The sequence below is a fragment of the Heptranchias perlo genome, chromosome 2, assembly GCF_035084215.1.
Source record: "Heptranchias perlo isolate sHepPer1 chromosome 2, sHepPer1.hap1, whole genome shotgun sequence".
Lineage (NCBI taxonomy): Eukaryota > Metazoa > Chordata > Chondrichthyes > Hexanchiformes > Hexanchidae > Heptranchias > Heptranchias perlo.
The window spans coordinates 90,793,896-90,814,503 of NC_090326.1; the positions used below are offsets into that span (position 1 = coordinate 90,793,896).

Here is a 20,608-nt window from a genome sequence, read left to right on the forward strand (position 1 = left end):
TCGCCCCGGAAGTCCTTTGGTCGAGTGGTAAGAGGGGAAAATAGGAGGGAAATGGGCTGGGAACCTGGGCCCTACCTTGCCACTGGTATTTACATGCAACAGTTTGGGAAGGGCGGCCAGTGGCAATCCCAGCGGGGGGAAGAAAATATAAAGTTAGGGCAGGATACAGCAATAGGCCCCCTTTTGTTTTCTCCACTGCTTCTGCTGCTATTCTGCCAGTTTTGTGATGGGATAGCGGAGGAAAATCCAACCCATACTCTGTAATTAGTTCAAATGGATTATACCTTTAAAGCCACAAGATCCCATATAATTTTGTTACACCATCATGACTAACACTATAACCAATGGTTTGTGTACAGTTGCTTTAAAGTGATATTAGAATAGTCAATACTTTACTAGATAATCAGATCATTTCTTTTTGTCCCAATTTTGTTCCCCAGTTCCTCACTGAAGACACTGAAGAGGGCCGAATGGGGTCTCATGGAGGGTACGAAGGACTGTGAGGGGCCTTTGGGAGAGGCCTGGCGCCAGAGTCAGTGGCGGCCAGGTGCCAGAGTTTCCGACAGCTTGAAACAGGCAGGCTCTCGTGATGCATATATGGCTTCTGACCTCATGCAAGTGTGATGTCCTCTCACTGACCAAGCACTGGAGGGCAGCAGCAGGCGCGATCCCAGCATAACTGCCAGGATTATGTTCTGCACATTTTCAGGACTGGTCCTGAGAATGGGCGAAAGGCACTTTGTTGTCACCAAAGAAGGATAAGAAAAATTAAATGTCCCAATGAGTTGAAGTTGTGGCATTTAACAGTTCCGCTTCCCAGCTCAGGACTCCTAGATGTGCACTGGAAAGGCTTCCTCCAGTCTAAGTTCCCAAGCATTCTGTAAGGTGGCTTTGTGGAAAAAAGTGGAAGCGGTTGTAAGGAATGAGGGTTTAAGTCTTTTAACACCCAGAGAGGGAGTCACCCTCATGGTAGGCAGGTCTCTTTTTTTCAAAACACTCACGTAAGGGCCTATATTAAGCAATTTGTGACATTTAAGCCTAGTACAAGGCACTGGACTTGGACATTTGAACCTCAAGGTGACTGGCACATTCCAAGCTGTCCTGCATAGCTCTTTCAATTATCTGAAAATATGTATCTAACATATCACTAATAAAGAAACCTGTAGGGCGATAGTTGGTAAAAAGTGTTATCTGAAGGCTGGTTATGAGAATTGTCACTCATATATATCCAGGGTTTGGTGCCAACCAACATCACTAAAACATATTAACTGGCTATTCATCTCATTGCTGTTTGTGGGACCTTGCTGTGAGCAAATTGGTTACATGGTTGCCCAGATTGGATTTGTCCTGTCCACAAAAAGCAGGACAAATCCAATCCGGCCAATTACCGCCCCATCAGTCTACTCTCAATCATCAGCAAAGTGATGGAAGGTGTCGTCGACAGTGCTATCAAGCGGCACTTACTCACCAATAACCTGCTCACCGATGCTCAGTTTGGGTTCCGCCAGGACCACTCGGCTCCAGACCTCATTACAGCCTTGGTCCAAACATGGACAAAAGAGCTGAATTCCAGAGGTGAGGTGAGAGTGACTGCCCTTGACATCACGGCAGCATTTGACCGAGTGTAGCACCAAGGAGCCCTAGTAAAATTGAAGTCAATGGGAATCAGGGGGAAAACTCTCCAGTGGCTGGAGTCATACCTAGCACAAAGGAAGATGGTAGTGGTTGTTGGAGGCCAATCATCTCAGCCCCAGGGCATTGCTGCAGGAGTTCCTCAGGGCAGTGTCCTAGGCCCAACCATCTTCAGCTGCTTCAGCAATGACCTTCCCTCCATCATAAGGTCAGAAATGGGATGTTCGCTGATGACTGCACAGTGTTCAGTTCCATTCGCAACCCCTCAGATAATGAAGCAGTCCGAGCCCGCATGCAGCAAGACCTGGACAACATCCAGGCTTGGGCTCATAAGTGGCAAGTAACATTCACGCCAGATAAGTGCCAGGCAATGACCACCTCCCCTTGACATTCAACGGCATTACCATCAACATCCTGGGGGTCACCATTGACCAGAAACTTAACTGGACCAGCCATATAAATACTGTGGCTACGAGAGCAGGTCAGAGGCTGGGTATTCTGTGGCGAGTGACTCACCTCCTGACTCCCCAAAGCCTTTCCACCATCTACAAGGCACAAGTCAGGAGTGTGATGGAATACTCTCCACTTGCCTGGATGAGTGCAGCTCCAACAACACTCAAGAAGCTCGACACCATCCAAGATAAAGCAGCCCGCTTGATTGGCACCCCATCCACCACCCTAAACATTCTCTCCCTTCACCACCGGCGCACTATGGCTGCAGTGTGCACCATCCACAGGATGCACTGCAGCAACTCGCCAAGGCTTCTTCGACAGCACCTCCCAAACCCGCGACCTCTACCACCTAGAAGGACAAGAGCAGCAGGCGCATGGGCACAACACCACCTACACGTTCCCCTCCAAGTCACACAACATCCCGACTTGGAAATATATCGCCGTTCCTTCATTGTCGCTGGGTCAAAATCCTGGAACTCCCTTCCTAACAGCACTGTGGGAGAACCGTCACCACACGGACTGCAGCGGTTCAAGAAGGCGGCTCACCACCACCTTCTCGAGGGCAATTAGGGATGGGCAATAAATGCTGGCCTCGCCAGCGACGCCCATATCCCGTGAACGAATAAAAAAAAAATAACCACAACGGCTATGCTTAAAAAGTAATCTATTGGCTGTGAAGCACTTTGGGATATCCTGAATATATGAAAGGCGATATATAAATGCAACTTCTTTCTTTACATTGAAACTGTCAGCTGAAGCTCTATGCCTGCAACTGGTGAAAGCACCGTTCGACGGGATATGGTGTGAGCGCATGCTGTGGTTTGGTACACTTTATTGTGTGTTGTGCTTCTCACCGTATCACTCATTAGGAATTCTGGTGTCACTATGAGAACACGTATGGGTCCTAGCTTTGCCTGCTTTTTTGTGGGATATGTGGAACATTCTTTATTACAGACCTACTCAGTTCCCCTCCCTCACCTCTTTTTCCGGTACATTGATGATTGTATTGGTGCCGCTTCCTGCTCCCGCCCCGAACTGGAAAATTTCATCAACTTTGTTTCCAATTTCCTTCCCCTGCCTTCACTTAGTCCATCTCCGACTCTTACCTTCCCTTACTCGACTTCTCTATTTTTGGGGATAGGCTGTCCACCAATATCTATTATAAGCCCACCGGCTCCCACAGCTACCTTGATTACATTTCCCCCCACCTCGCTTTCTGTAAGGACCCTATTCCATTCAGCCAGTTTCTCCATCTGTCTCATCTGTTGTGACGATGCCAGCTTCCACAACAGTCCTTCTGATATGTCTTCCTTTTTCCTCAACCAACGATTCCCCTCCACTGTGGTTGACAGGGCCCTCGACCATGTCCATCCCATTTCCCTCACCCCTTCCCCTCCCTTCCCAAACCATGATAGGTTCCCCCTTGTCCTCATCTTCCACCCACCAACCTCCACATTCAACAGATCATCCTCCGCCACTTCCAGCACGATGCCACCACCAAACACATCTCCTCCCCTCCACTTTCAGCATTCCGAAGGGACCGCTCCCTCCGCGACACTCTGGTCCGCTCTTCCATCATCTCAATACATGCTCCCCTTCCCGAAGCACCTTCCCGTGCGAGCGCAGGAGATGTAATACCTGTCCTTTCACCTCCTCCCCGCCTACCAGGGCCCCAAACACTCCTTCCATGTGAAACAGCGATTTACTTGTACTTTTTTCAATTTAGTATACTGTATTCGCTGCACACAATGCGGTCTCTCCTCTACATTGGGGAGACCAAACACTGATTGGGGTGATCACTTTGTTGAACACCTCCGCTCAGTCCGCAAGCGTGACCCTGACCTTCTGGTCACTTGCCATTTTAATTCTCCATCCCACTCCCATTCTGACCTCTCTGTCCTTGGCCTCCTACACTGTTCCGATGAAGCTCGAGGAACAACACCTCATCTTTCAATTAGGCACTTTACAACCTTTCAGACTCAACGTTGATTTCAATAACTTCAGATCATAATCACTACTCCCATTTTTTCGGACAGCAGGTGCTGGTAATGGTTCTGATGTTGCCACTTACAGCTGCTCTGGATCCATCCTTTGTGTCTTTACTTATCCCATTACCATCATCCTTTCTGTCATTTAATCACGCCTAACTCCCCCCATCACAGACCTTCTCTTTTGTTCCCTCCTCCCGCCCGCCCCCTTTTCCCCGGCTCTGTTCTTGCTTATAAATTGTGAAATCTGTAACTTCTTCCAATTCTGACAAAAGGTCATCGATCTGAAATGTTAACTCTGTTTCTCTCTGCACAGATGCTGCCTGACCTGCTGAGTATTTCCAGCATTTTCTGTTTCTACATTAGGAGTTCTGGGGGTAAATTTTAACCTCGAAGAAAGGGAGTGTTGGGGGCGGGTGGGCAGTCAAAATTGTCGGTTTTGGGAGCGGAACCGCATCCCAGCTCCAACCCGCTGATTTCCGGGTTTGACCCAGATGCCTCTGGGTGCGTGCGCGCTTCTGAAACCCGGAAGTCCCACCAGCACATAAAGCTGGCAGGATGATATTTAAAGGGACAATTGAGGTACTTTAAGTACTTAAAGATGTATTTCTGTGCTTTGAACTACGCAAGCCATTTTAACTGCTTCTGAACATGTCTCCTGTGGCCTCTGAAACACGCCATGGAAACGGAGGCGAGTTGCAGCTGGCACCCATTTGGACATTTAAACCAGTGATTGACACGTGAACATAGGAACAGGAGTAGGCTATTCAGCCCCTCGTGCCTGCTCCACCATTTGATAAGATTATGGCTGATCTGTGATCTAACTCCATATACCTGCCTTTGGCCCATATCCCTTAATACTTTTGGTTGCCAAAAAGCTATCTATCTCAGATTTAAATTTAGCAATTGAGCCAGTATCAATTGCCTTTTGCGGAAGAGAGTTCCAAACTTCTACCACCCTTTGTGTGTAGAAATGTTTTCTAATCTCGCTCCTGAAAGATCTGGCTCCAATTTTTAGACTCTGCCACCTACTCCTAAAATCCCCAACCTGCGGAAATAGTTTCTCTCTATCCACCCTATCTGTTTCCCTTAATATCTTATAAACTTCGATCAGATCACCGCTTAACCTTCTAAACTATAGAGAATACAACCCCAATTTGTGCAATCTCTCCTCGTAACTTAACCCTTGAAGTCCAGGTATCATTCTAGTAAACCTACGCTGCACTCCCTCCAAGGCCAATATGTCCTTCTGAAGGTGCGGTGCCCAGAACTGCTCACAGTACTCCAGGTGCAGTCTAACCAGGGTTTTGTATAGCTGCAGCATAACTTCTGCCCCTTTGTACTCTAGTCCTCTAGATATAAAGGCCAGCATTCCATTTGCCTTCTTGATTATTTTCTGCACCTGTTCATGACACTTCAATGATCTATGTACCTGAACCTCTAAGTCCCTTTGGACATCCACTGTTTTTAACTTTTTACCATTTAGAAAGTACCCTGTTCTATCCTTTTTTGATCCAAAGTGGATGACCTCACATTTGTCTACGTTGAATTCCATTTGCCACAGTTTTGCCCATTCACTTAATCTATCAATATCGCTTTGTAATTTTATGTTTTCATCTACACTGCTTACAATGCCACCAATCTTTGTGTCATCAGCAAACTTAGATATGAGACTTTCTATGCCTTCATCTAAGTCGTTAATAAATATTGTGAATAACTGAGGCCCCAAGACAGATCCCTGCAGGACTCCACTAGTCACATCCTGCCAATGTGAGTACCTACCCATTATCCCTACTCTCTGTCGCCTTTCGCTCAGCCAACTTCCTAACCAACTCCGTACTTTTCCCTCGATTCCATGGGCTCCTATCTTAGCTAACAGTCTCTTATGTGGGACTTTATCAAATGCCTTCTGGAAGTCCATATAAATAACATCCATTGACATTCCCCTGTCCACTACTTTAGTCACCTCTTCAAAAAATTCAGTCAGGTTTGTCAGGCATGACCAACCTTTCACAAATCCATGCTGGCTCTCTCTGATTAACTGAAAATTCTCGAGGTGTTCAGTCACCCTATCCTTAATTATAGACTCCAGCATTTTCCCCACAACAGATGTTAGGCTAACTGGTCTATAATTCCCTGCTTTCCCTCTCCTTTCTTAAAAAGCGGAGTGACGTGCAATTTTCCAATCTAGAGGGACAGTTCCTGAATCTAGAGAACTTCGAAAGATTACAGTTAGTTATAGGAGAGTTCTCTCAGACAAACCTTCGGCTGGGAGCTCTTTGTGTTTAGTCTGAAATTTCTTGGTTCACACACAGAATTCTGTTGCTCACACATATTTACCTATGTTTTGGACCCCCTCAAACTGACAACATCAGAATGGGGGGCGCAATGGATTTATTCAACAGTACACCTGAGGAGGAGACACATCACCTTCACTGTGCAGTTCTGGGATTTGCAGCTCCACGAGACAGAGGTGCGCCACAAGGACCTGGAGGAGAGCAGAGAGGGGACCAACGGAGGGGCCGAGGCAGCAGGAGGCACTACTCACGAGAGGGTCTACAGGCAGAGGCTGAGCTTCCTGAACCTCTCTGACGAGCAGTGCCTATGCAGGCTGAGATTGAGTCGCCAGGTGGTCGCAGACATCTGCACGCTTCTCCATGCAGAGCTGTTCTCGGCTGGTCCTGGTGGTGATGCATTGCCCGCATTGCCCTCAATTTCTTCGCCTCCGGTTCCTTCCAGGGCACTATCGGTGACATCTCCAGGATCTCTGTCATCTGCACATAAGTGTATATGAGAGGTCACGGATGGCTTGTTTGCCAGTGCATCCGACTACATCAACTTCCCCTGTGACAACATCAGCCAGACTGAGAAGGGAGTGGTTTCCACACTCTGGCTGGCTTCCCACGGATACAGGGCACAATTGAATGCGCACACGTAGCAATCTGAGGACCTGCACACGAGCCAGGACTGTTCATCAACTGAAAGGGATATCACTCCATCAATGCGCAGCAGGTTTGCGACCACTGGAAGAGGTTTGGTGGGTGTGTGCCAAATTCCTCGGCAGCTGCCATGATTCCTTCATTTTGTGCGAATCCAACATCCCGGCTCTCTTCCATGCGCAAGACAGACTTAAGGGCTGGCTCCTTGGAGACAAGGGATACCCCCTGCAGACGTGGCTCATGACACCTCCTGAGAAACCGCACCAGCGAGGCACAGCACCAGTAAAGCGACAGTCACATCACCATCAGGTCTGTCATTGAACAAGCCACAGGAATGCTCAAGCTGCGATCCAGGTCCCTGGATCGATCTGGGGGATCCCTTCAGTACTCACTGGTGAGGGTGTGTAGATTAATAGTCGTATGTTGCATCCTGCACAACATCGCTCAACAGAGAGGATTACAGTTGGATGAGGTCCCATGCGCTCATGAAGCATCCTGATCTGCTGGCAACATTGAAGAAGAGGAGGAGAAGAAGGAGGTGGAAGATGATGGGCAACTCATCGGTAGATCAGCAGCACACCTGGCTGCTTGTGATGCCTGGGAGTCACTCAAATTTGAAAGATTCTCATGAGATCTGCAAAGTGAAGATAGTGAAGTACTCAGACCACCTGAAACGACCACCACCAACACTAGCCACCTCCCCTTCGTTTGCACAAAACTGTCATACAACCTCTTATACACCCACTGTAAACGCGTCCAATGGGTGGCATTAAGTCTCGCCGTTCATGATAAGGCACATGCAAGGGCACTTTCACAAAAGGGACTCAAGAATGGACAAGAAGCGGCAGTGGTGGTGACAAGTATAACATTTATTGTGAATGTAACAAAAAACAAAGAGAAATGAAAAACATGACATTTAGTCAGACACCCTTGTGCATTCCCTTGGTGATCACAAAACCTTTGCCTTCCTCTTCCTACTACTGCTACGTGGTGCATTCCCTGTGGCTTCAGCAGAAGTAGTGGCAAGTTGCTCAGGTCTCTGCCCTGACTGCTGAGATGCTCTCAGACTATGACCTCTGGGTCTTGGAGCCCCTGAGGGCCCCGCCAAAGACTACTCCACCTGCACCTGTGCAGGGGCAGACTCGGCCATCTGGAGGGGAGGCAGCATTGCAGGTACTGGTTGAGAGGGGAGCAACGGGTGAGACGTGGGTGCGCTTTGAGTGGAGTCCCCACTTCCATGTCCCCTTTCATCATCATCCCTCTCCGGGGCCAGGCCCACATCACTCCTACCACCTTGCTGGACAACAGTTTGGAGGAGATGTGTGATGCCTTGTAAGGCCATTTCTAATGTATTTGTCAGCCTATTTAAGGCTGCAGAATGTTGGTTACCCTGAGTCCACACAGCCGTTGTCAGGGCCTGAATGGACTCATTTGTGAGCCGTGCATGAAGCTCAATGGAGGCTAGCTTTCTCTCCATTGCAGACATTCCCGCACTTACCTGCGCCACCAGTCCACTAATCTGGAGGTGGACTCTTCCATCCTCTGTGCTTTATGGAGAGTGTGCATGGCACATCTTCCAGTACCTCTCAAAGGTGCATCTGTACCTCATTCGTTCTCCTTTTCAACGATGGTCCCCGGGGTTCAGCATCTGTGTCCAGCTGATTAGAGCTTGGAGAGGAGTACGCCCCCTGACACAGACCCTCCACAGCTGCCCCTTCCACCATTGCCTGCTCGTGCTCATTTGTGTGTGGTGAGTCACCAGGTGACAATCCAACTAACTCTCTCATAGTACCCACCGAGGTGTGAGTATCTGCACTGGTCCATGGCTCGCTATGATGTGACGGTGCACCCTGAGAGGTATAGAGCTCCTCTGAAGAATCGCCCTTGTCCATATCATATGCCTCTTCAGCACTCCTTGAAGGCCCTGAAAGAGAATATACAGCAATATTAAGATCCATGGCAGAAATGATGTTGCGATGAGCATCCTGAGGTGTGCAACAGGTCAATTATTGATAACATCAATTCATGTTGTGTGTGAAGGATGTTAAAGTTCTATCACCAGACGTTTGCGGGGTGCCAGTCTCACCATCTCCAACAGCCAGGTATTCCTGCGTACGGCTCAGTTTTAAGGCCACCTCCTCCGTCTCTGTCAGGGCCACTCTTTATGATGGCCTCCTTCCAGTCCTACTCCTCTCCCGTCCATTTTGCGCCCTCTTCTACAAGGGGAGAAAGAACAGACGTGTGAGTGAATGAGGGTGATGGATGCATTGTTTCGGGTGAGGCTGGCCACGAAAGAGATGCATCAGAGGGTGACTGTCAGACAGATTCATGACACTGCATCAGGATTGGAGTGAGTGGGAGGGGTGGGTTCACACATGGGGAGGTGAGGAAGTGCACAGAAAGTGAAGGTAAGTTGATAATGAGACTTAAGTGGGTGTGAGGAGTAGGCTTGGCAAGACAGAGTGGGGGGGAGGGGTAATGTGCACCACAGGGTGTAGGTGAATCAGTAACTACTCACTTTTCCTGACCTGGTTAGGTCATTAAAGCGCTTCTTGCACTGTACCCACATCCTTGCCACCGTGCTCCTGCTGCTCAGCTCCTCTGCCACCTCGAGCCAGAGTGGCAGAGACAGGACACTTCCTCCTATCACCCGGGTACAGTACGTCCCTCCTGTTCCTCACACCGGCCAGTAGCAACTCAAGTGAAGAATCAGTAAAGTGCCGTGCTGGCTTTGTCCTTTTGTTATTCCATATCTTTAAATTCCTCCATTCTCCCTCAAAATCCGTGGTTACAATGTCCCTTTAAATACTCCAGCTCCCAGGACATCATTCGGGTGCGCAGTATGCCTGCTGTGCAGCTTGGAGACGTGAAACCCGGAAGTCACTTGAAGGGCCTTCAATTGAGTCCCGATTGCTCGAGAAAACGCACAAAAATTTTTTCCCGATTTCCCACCCACTTATTGACCCTGCCAGTATGTTAAAATTTACCTCCTGGTATCTGTTGTCGACCTAGCGAGGGTTCACATGCTCGTTTGTCAGTTGACTAATAATTAATTAGTGACTATCCCTCTTGGGGGTGTAAATCAAGATGGCTCCAAGATGACAAGCCTGGCACTGGTTGATTGGAATTAAGTTAATCACCTGTGACAGACTCTAGCCCAATACAAGAACTAGGCAGGTACCCACTACTCCAGAGCACTGTTCTGGCTTGTTAATGAGACCTGGACAAGTAGATCTGTCACTGTAATGGCAGAGATTCTTCCCATTTGGTTCCAGATAACTTTGAAAGCTAATGCCCTAACATATAGGATGGTCCTGGCTGGACAAGTGGAAGGAATCTTACCAGTGCTCTAGTCTGGTAAGATACATGGTCTGTAGCTGATTAAACTCCAGCAGTATCCAATGTGCATGCTTGGGGGTCCCTGGGCCTTGGCTCTCGCCAACTTGCGCCTAAGTTTTCTGAAGATACATTTTTTGGGGTTGCTGTGGATCTTCTGCTGAATGATGGACAATCTGGAAAATCCCTGCAGAAATTAATTAATTAATAGAAATAATTAACAAATTAATCTGTTAATTTCCATTAATTTAATGGAACCATCAAAGTCAGAAATCTACATTTCCCCTGCCGTCATTCGACTCTCAAACAGAAACTCTACCTGTGTGGAATTCCTGGGAGCTTGGTTTGGAATGTTTTAAGCATGGTAATGAGTTTCAATGTATGTCAGTCTTTTTGGCTAAGAAGAGAATTACATAGGTTTCCGAAGTCATAGAGTGAAGGATGCAGAAACCCACTTCCTGTTCTAAATTGATGGAACTAACTAGATACAATGGGGAGAAAAGGAGGGTAAACATATGCAAGACCTAAGTTTTGAGTTGCAATAAAATTATGAATTTTGTTTTTGTTTCCAGTTTTATCTCAAGAAGAAAATGAGTTGGGACGATTTCTCAGATCCCAGGGTGCACAGGATAAAACCAGAGCAGGGAAAATGATGCAAGCGACTGGAAAGGCACTATGTTTCTCCTCGCAACAAAGGTATCAGAATATTTCCCTGGAATACTTTTTATGGCATATTTAATGTAGGATAGTCTGGTGGTGCACTGGGTTGGTGAGTAGCATGACCATTGAGTAGTAGGAAAACAAATTTGGCTCACTGATTCCTCCCGTGCATTGAATTCCCAACCTGATCCAAGCTATCCGAGAGCTGTCTGTTCTTCTTATGTGAGTGAACGTGAGTTATTAATGTTCACCTCCGAGTGAATGCCTCCAGATCAGCCTGGAATCATGTCACCTGCCCAAATCTCTAACATGAAATGGGTGTGATGCAGATAAGGATTGCTCATGAGTTCCTAATAAGTTGATGGGTTTGAATCAAAGAATTTCAACTTATTTGTCTTGATTATAGAATATTTATCCATTCTGTACCAAACACTAATTCGTTACTTCAATAGGTTGGACTTTAAAAGCTGGATTCACCTCTTAATTCCCACCCGTTTTATGGTGGACCCATTATACTTATGCGTAACCGAGTAAAATGGGTTATCAATGGCTACCATCTCAAATCTGCCACTGATAAAGTGAACCAGAATAATCCTCCCAAAAACTATCAGTCCCCTTTAAGGACCTTGATCTGCTACATTTAAATGCAGTCAAGCGGGTGTGACTCAACCCTCCAACCTATTTCCCACAACTTTCTCCTCAAACCCACCCCAAATATTTACTATATAATTAGCGATAGGAGCGGCAGTGAAGGTTTTATGGGACGGTAAGTGTTATTCCCATATATAGCTATCTTTTTACTATGGCAAGTTGCTGTTTGTTATCTATGGTTTTGATTTAACATTGTAACAGCAACATCTGGGATGGGGAGGGAAATATATTGCTGCTTCTCTTTAGAGTACTAAGGTAGAAGTAAAAGCACTAATCTGCTATGATTTGGTGCTTTAGGTTGGCGCTCCGCAGTCCTTTATGTCGACTGTACCAGGAGGTGGAGACTTTTAGGTACCGTGCCATTTCTGACACCTGGCTGACCGTGAACCGAATGGAGCAGTCCCGCACAGAATACCGGGGAGCGTTACTGTGGATGAAAGATGTTTCTCAGGAGTTGGATCCTGATATGTATAAGCATCTTGAAAAGTTTAGGAAGGTAAGAAGGATATTTTGTGACCACCACTTTAAGGGTTGCCATTAGAACTAAATTTTTGGTAATCTAGGATACTTTGTGTTATTGCACAACTTACAGAAACTGAAATGCTTGTTGTACAATCAGATCCCCAATCTCTGATTTTCTCAAAGTGCAGTTGTGTTTTTCTTTTTTTTTTGGTGACCTCTTTTATATTTTTGATACTTTACAATCTTAATAGTGTTCCTTGCATTGGCACTAATGTAAGGTTCCTGCACTGTGAATCGGGCATGTGATATGTTGCAGCATTTTCATTGCCTCCAGGAATTTTCTAATCCAAAATTGTTGTATTTGGACAGTAAATGTGGAAATCCACAACAAGCCTCTTGCTATAACTTTTAACAAAATAAAATCTCTTTAGTAGTGCAGTATTGATATTATTAATTGTCTACATAGAATAACATAGAAATTACAACACAGAAACGGGTCGTCCACATGAGCGGTAGTCCTGATCCTATTTCCCATTCCTGATCCCACGTGCTCACCCTGTTCCAAAATACAATTATCTCCCTTTCCATTAACCACCTATCTAACTTATTCTTAAATTAAATTTAAATTCGTTCACGGGATGTGGGCGTCGCTGGCAAGGCCGGCATTTATTGCCCATCCCTAATTGCCCTTGAGAAGGTGGTGGTGAGCCGCCTTCTTGAACCGCTGCAGTCCGTGTGGTGACGGTTCTCCCACAGTGCTGTTCGGAAGTGAGTTCCAGGATTTTGACCCAGCGACAATGAAGGAACGGCGATATATTTCCAAGTCGGGATGGTGTGTGACTTGGAGGGGAACGTGCAGGTGGTGTTGTTCCCATGCGCCTGCTGCCCTTGTCCTTCTAGGTGGTAGAGGTCGCGGGTTTGGGAGGTGCTGTCGAAGAAGCCTTGGCGAGTTGCTGCAGTGCATCCTGTGGATGGTGCACACTGCAGCCACAGTGCGCCGGTGGTGAAGGGAGTGAATGTTTAGGGTGGTGGATGGGGTGCCAATCAAGCGGGCTGCTTTATCTTGGATGGTGTCGAGCTTCTTGAGTGTTGTTGGAGCTGCACTCATCCAGGCAAGTGGAGAGTATTCCATCACACTCCTGACTTGTGCCTTGTAGATAGTGGAAAGGCTTTGGGGAGTCAGGAGGTGAGTCACTCGCCGCAGAATACCCAGCCTCTGACCTGTTGACATTGGGCTCTATTTTAGCACCCGCGATCGGGTGCGTTCCTGGCGGGGGATGCTACGAAAATCGGGGATTCCCGGGGCGGGTCGGGATCCCGGCTCCAACCCGCCCCATTTCCGGGTTCCCCACTGACGTGCTGACATGCGCGCGCAGCCCCCACATGTGGGACTCCCGCCAGCAATTAAAGCCTGCGGGGTGCCACTTAAGGTATTTATTTTGGTATTTCCCGTACTGGGGGAAACACTCCCAGTTCAAATGGACGTGTTGCAGCCATTAGCCTGTGGCAGCTGAAAGGTCCATTTGACAGATTGGGGGGGAGACCCTCACTCATTGCAGGAGACCACTCTGTCACTTTGGACAAAGTTTGGCCTCCACCACCCTCCTCCTAACAACAAAATTCACCAACTTGCACTCTTACCCCGGTGTCCAGACACATGTACCTACCTTGCGGACCCCCTCAGATGTACATCTTCCAGATGGAGGCCGCCTTAGCTGCAGTCTTGACCTCCTCGGAGGGCGAACACCATCACCAGCCTCGCCGGCCACGCCGTCTACCTCTGACACGTGGAGCTCCACAACACAGTGTGTGACACATCCACCTGCACAGCAGGAGGGAGGGCTACCGCAGAGAGAGATGCGTCGCAGAGGGCACTACCCTCGCCACAGGGTCCACAGACCGAGGCTCAGCTTCCTGGATCTCTCTGAGCAGCAGTGCACACGGAGGCTCAGAGTCACTCGACATGTGGTCGGGATATCTGCAGCCTCCTTCACGCCGAGCTGCTCCCGGCTGGCCCGAGCACCATCTTCTTACCTGTCACTGTCAACATCACCACTGCCCTCAACAACTTCTCCTCCGCATCCTTCCAGGGTGCCACCCGGGACATCGCCGACGTCTCTCAGTCGTCTGCACAAAAGAGCCCTGCAAATACACCTACACCCACTCTGCAGTGACACAATGGGTGGCATCAGGTGTGGGTCTTCATGGTGATCCTCAGGAAAGGGCATTATTGCACAAACCAGACAAGATTCGCAAAGATGTGACAGTAGTGGTGCCAATATAATATGTAATGTGAGTTGGTCAGAAATTAAATATAAGTAAAAACCATGACAAACCCTCAAACACCCTTGTGCATCCCCTTCATGCTCACGACACGTTTGCCTTATGCTGCCTACTACACATATGTGATGCGTGCCCTGTGGCTGCAGCACAGGTAGTGGCAGGTTGAGTGAGGCTGACTGTGAAAGAGATGCATGAGAGGGTGAGTATGAGATAGAGCCATGAGATTGTATGAGGATTGGGTTGAGTGGTAGTGGCGGGATGAGTACTGGCGAGGTGAGTAAGTGCAGGTAAGATGAGGATGAGCTTTGAGTGGGTGTGAGGAGTGATGTGACAGAGTTGTGTTGGCAGTGCAGAAAGAGATGTGGGGTGGGGGCGGTGATGTGGCAGACGGAGTGTAGGGGAATGAGTAAGTGTACTCACTTTGGCTGACCTACTTGGGTCATTGCAGCGCCTCCTGCACTGTGTGCAGGTGGGCGATATGTTGGTGGTGCAGGTGACCTCCTCTGCCACCTCGAGCCAGGCCGCCTTGGTGGCAGAGGCAGGCCGCTTCCTCCCGCCCGCCGGGGGGAAGATATCTGTCCCCCCCCTCCTCCTCACCCCATCCAATAAGAGCTGGAGTGAGGCATCATTAAACCTGGGAGCAGCCTTCCCCCTGGGCTGCTCCATGCTGTAATTTTTCCTATTTCCTGCAGCATCAGTCAGTGGAGGACTGCCCCTTTAAATAGAGCTCCTCCAGCTGACAGACCTTACTGAGTCCGCCCGCCGCGCAGCTCAGCAGCGGGGAACCCGGAACAAGAGGTAAGTGGATCCAATCAGCCTGCGATTGCGCGCGGGGGAGACTGATTTCACCGGGCGCGTGGCCCCCGCCATGAACCTGCCGCCATGGTAATATCGCGCCCCATGGTCTCTGCTTCAATCACTAACTCTGGTAGTGCATTCCACAGCCTCACAACCCTCTGTGTAAAAACATCTCTCCTGCTCTCTGTCCTAAATATCTTATATTTAATCTTATATCCATTAGTGCAGTACTGCATTAATAATATCAACACTGTCCTAAATATTTTATATTTAATCTTCTATCCATGACCCCTCATTCTCGACCCCTCAAACTCTGGAAACAATCTGTTTATATCAACTCTGTCCCATCCAGACTGAGATTAATTAATTCACCACTGGTGGGGGTTAAATCTGGGATCTTCCTGGTCTGTATGGCTCAGCTGTTTGGTGGATAAGCTCAATTGTTTACTGGATAAATGCACTGAGCCATGTGGGAGGAGCAGTACCTTGTCATTTCTAGGTCCCTTCTAGGTAGTGGCAGGAGGCCAAGGCACACCTGTACACCTATTAATTAATTTGTCTGGTGCTTTTCAGGGGTCCTTGGGAAAGGGAAAGAACATGAGAGGATATATCACCTTGTTTACACTGTACAAAATGCTGTATCATGGACTAGGATGTAATGTACTTTCAGTTGCTGAAAAGAAAATGAAATTGATGCTTCATTATCCCTTAAGAGTTTTTCATGAATACTGTGTACTATAAATACTTAATCAACAAAATTAGGCAAATGCAACTCCTGTTGTTAAAAATTTCAACAAGTAGTGGTTACTTTTCTTTGCATTCAAATCTCTAAAAATGTATACCTCATCTAAGTGTAATTTCAACATACAGTATGTTCTTCAATTACGTAGAAGGCCTAGGTATGTGTCATAGAATCCTACCAATTTCAGCACAGAAGGAGGCCACGCAGACCATTGTGTCATTGATTCTGATCTAAGTTCAAAAAGTTCCTTAATATGCTGGGTTACCAAGATACAATTATATGTACGAACAATGTTTGTGATCCTACTATAATGGTGCATTTTATTCTTTGTGTCGGGTATGTTCAAAACAGTATAACTTTTATTTCTGTAGTTTTAATATTCATCATTTATTTAGGCATGGTTGAAATTAATTTCCTATGCTACAGAGTATCCAGAAGTACCTCAGTTAAGGGGAAGCTAGATAAGTACATGAGGGAGAAAGGAATAGAAGGTTATGCTGAGAGGGTTAGATGAAGAGGGGCAGGAGGTGGCTTGTGTGGAGGATAAACACCGGCATGGACCAGTTGGGCTGAATGGCCTGTTTCTATGCTGTAAATTCTATGTAATTCTAGTTAATGCTGCATAACATATTTTAATAATGTTGGTCTAAATTTACAATTTAATGATTCATTGACACTGTATAAATATAGTTTAAAATCAGGAGTTTGGATAGAAATTGAAACAGGAAGCATGGATCTGTAAATTAATATGCTACCACTCATCAAATTTAAATATTACAAAAATGTAGATAGAATGCCAATTAGAAATTTTAAAGTAACCCATGGTATAATTTAAATATTGGTTTATTAGGGCTTTATTTGCTCATAATTCTTAGCTATAATCCTCACTAAAATGTGGGCAAAATCTTATGGTGACAATTTCTCACAAAGACAAAAAAGGCATTAAGTACCTCTCTCCATTTAAATAATAATTGATGAAATTTTATTGTTTTACTGCACATATGTAATTTGAATAGAACTTTCAATGATGAACTTTACCATGAGATTTATCACACACAACTGGAACCTACATATCTCACTTGTACCTATGCTGTTTGAGTTATTCAGTTCTTGCATTATTGGTTAAGAATTCAATGGAATGCCTGTTTATCCACTTTTTGTGATTTAAAACCTAGTTCAAGTACTCCAGGGTCGTCATCTTCCTTTCCCTGCACACCAAACTTTCTCCTACCGCACCCTCCGCCAACCATCTGTATTTTCTCACTGATTTTCAGCTGTTTCCTCACACGCATGAATGCAAACGCAATGCAGAGTATGAGAACTACTAATCAGTTTGCATGCTGAGCATGCTTTTGTGTGCCCTTTTGGATCTGTTGTTGTTGTTGCTGCTTGGTTTTTTCTTTGCTCTCTTCTATAGTTCTTTCTCCAAATGAAACATGAGCCAGTACACCTACACTGTTTTACTGTTTTAAAAATGGTATTGATTCAATTCTAGTAAATGGCTTTGATTTTGCAAAATCATTCCACTATCTATCTGGAATGGAATTCTCATAAAATATTGGAATCTTTTAGAGAAGGAAGCATTGAAATTAGAATTTTAAATAAGTAAAACCCTGCATTCATTGTATAATTTGTTTGCATTTAATTACTGTCTTGGCAAAATATGCATATCATTGTTAAAAATCACCATATGATGGAGCTGTTATTTTGGGGTGTATGAAACAGACCAAATTAAATCTTTCTGATTGAAGATGCACACTTAAAATAGAATGAGCTATCTTTTGAACCATCCATCTTTCATCATAATGAAGCTAACACCAACCTCTTAGGCTACATAGAACCAAAGAAGTTTACAACACTGAAGGAGGCCATTTGGTCCATCTTGTCTGTTGATAGAGCAATCCGAAAATAATCCAACCTCCCTTCTCTCTCTTTACCTGTCCTGTATCTTACTGCCCTGTATCTTCCTCTGCTTCGAATATTTATAGAATTCTCCCTTAATAGATGCAACAATAATCTTTCAGTGGAATGAGACTATGGGGGTGAATTTCTGTGGGGGTTCTCCCACTTGTCTGCTGTAACTTCGGCGGAAGAGCTGCAGAAACCCAATCAAGCTGAAGAACCCCACAGAATTTCATCCCCATATTTTATGCACAGGAGCAGTGCTGGAAAAAGTTTCAGAAGTTGCTAACAAATTCATTTTTCACTTGTAAGAATTACCTGAATTTCAACCACATGAAATTAATATGGACAAAGAAGTAACCAGTGACATGCATACAATCAGTAATATTTCAAGGAGGATCCAATGCAACAAAGAAGCAAAATTTCTAATGAATGTTTGGAGGCGGAGGTTAGACTAATTATTACTTGCAAACTAATAAATTGCTTAGTTTTTCAGGTTATCGGACCTAAAAACTAATTTGTAATTGGTTAGCTAGAAAATTGAATTTTCTAGTTCTGCATTGTAATTTGGTCTCTTGGAAGAATCCAATTGCTGGGTCACTATTTAAAGCTGCATTTCCCAAATGTCTATATTTGTTTATCTGTGTGATGTAAAGAAAGAATAAAGAACTTGCACTTGTATAGCACCTTGCAGATCCTCAGGACATTGTAAGGTGCTTCGCAGCCAATTAACTACTTTTGAAGTGTAGTCACTGTTGTAATGTAGGCAAACATGACAACCAATTTGCACACAGCAAGCTCCCATAAACAGCAATGAGATAAATGGCCAATTAATTTGTTTTAGTGACATTGGTTGAAGGAAAAATGCTGGAAAATTGGCCTGCTCTTCTTTGAAAACCACCATGGGATCTTTTACCTTGACCTGAACAAGCAGCCAGGGCCTCGGTTTAATTCCTCATCCAAAAGATGGCACCTCAGACAATATTCCCTCAGTACTGCACTGAAATTTCATATATGTGAAAGTTTGCATACAGTGCGCATTTCTGTAATTGTCACACTTACTTTCTGTAATACAGCTCCATCACGTTATCTTCGTCATTCCTGCCTATTATGTTTAAACTCACCGTAACGTTACTTCAAAATCAAAATACTGTGGATGCTGGAAATCAGAAATAAAACAGAAAATGCTGGAGAAGCTCAGCAAGTCAGGCAGCATCTGTGGAGAAAGAAACAGAGTTAACGTTTCAGGTCGAAGACCTTTCGTCAGAACTGGAAGATGTTAAAGAGTTAATAGTTTTTAAGCAAGTACAGAGCCAGGGAAAGGCAGGGGTGGGGGGCTACATTACTTCACTCCCAATGACAACTTCCAGCTGTCTTCAGTGCAGCTGTCTTTTTCGCACTATTCTTCTTGGGGGCATTGTAGTGCTGTTTTCCACAGCCTGTTGCCTGATGGTCCCCCGCTGCCCGTTTTGTCTTTATCGCCTCTCTCTTTCCTGAGATGGCCTTTCCCATTTCCCTGCTCTGTGCTCTGACCACTAATCCTCCCCGTGCCCTCCCCCCCCCACCCCCCCAACCCCCCCGGTCTACATTGAATCTTTACTCCCCTCCCTGCAATGCAAAAGCCGTGTTTGTAGCCGTGTGCGGGAACAGAATTTTGCTCCCCCAGTCGGTGAGCGGTGGAAATGCACAAGCAATTTGCCTACCTGTCAAATTTAAATGATGCTCGACCATCAACATGATTCAGGCCTCCCGCCGGTGACACCGGCCAAACCTCCCAAACATCCCACCCACTGCCCACCTAATGTACGCAACATCAAGATCGCTGCAAGTATTCATTTCATATATAAACATAGATCTAATAATAACCTGGGCCGCTGATTTACAATTTCCATGTAAATTTGGACATAATCACAGAATTTGAAGCTGAAAGTACTGTAACTGCTCCAATAATATTTTGTAATAAAAATGAAATTTCAATTATTAAATATACACAGGCAACAGGGCAGCAGCGTTCTACTACAATTGCTGTTTTAGACGGCCCGCACCTCTGGAAAGTTTAACTAATGTTGGGCAATTTTATGTTCGTCCAACAGGTGGCAGTCATGATCTACCTATGTGATTTAAGCTGGTGTAGTAAATTGAAATTGCCCAGTGGGATGATGTATAAGCATTATTTAAAAAATTCCATTTACATAGCACCAGAATGTTTTGGGTACTTGGAAGTGCAGCGACTGTTATGTAGACAAACCCAACAGCTGACTTGTATACAGCAAGATCTTGCAAACAGCAATGAGATGTATGATTCGTTTTTGGTGATGTTGGTTGAGGGAGGAATGTTGCCAGGATATCTGGAGAACTTCTGGCTCCTCTTCATGTAGTTGCATGGGATCTCTAACATCTACCTGGAACAAGTGGCTTGGTTTAACACCTCATCTGAAGTCAACATATCCAACAATGCAACACTCTTTCTGCACTGTACTGGAGTGTCCGCCTAGATTATGTGCTCCACAGTGTTACCAACTGAGCCAAGCTGACACTAGAAAATATATTTTCATGTAGGCTTGTTTTCCACCCAGATGATGAAATATCAAGTCCTGAGGTTGCCGGCCACCTCATTCTGCTTGTCACAGTCTGAACATGTTTCCTCAATTGCAAGTGAGAGGAGACTGAAAGGCAAGTATCAATTCACCGAACTTTTAAGCATGCTATTACACTATTTTAAGCAATGGTTGCTGGGGAGATTGGTGATTGGTTAGTTCTTT

The 20,608-nt window shown here is 45.8% G+C and overlaps 1 protein-coding gene across 4 annotated transcripts in view; it reads left to right on the forward strand.

The window, feature by feature from the left end:
- Positions 1–20,608, forward strand: part of ica1 (islet cell autoantigen 1) — a 164,663-nt gene that overhangs the window by 30,150 nt on the left and 113,905 nt on the right. For all 4 annotated transcript variants that reach the window (XM_068004038.1, XM_068004052.1, XM_068004031.1 and 1 more), the window contains exons 5-6: positions 10,921–11,044; positions 11,957–12,155. In XM_068004038.1, coding sequence (XP_067860139.1) covers positions 10,921–11,044; positions 11,957–12,155 — 323 coding nt within the window. The remainder of the gene's footprint in view (positions 1–10,920; positions 11,045–11,956; positions 12,156–20,608) is intronic.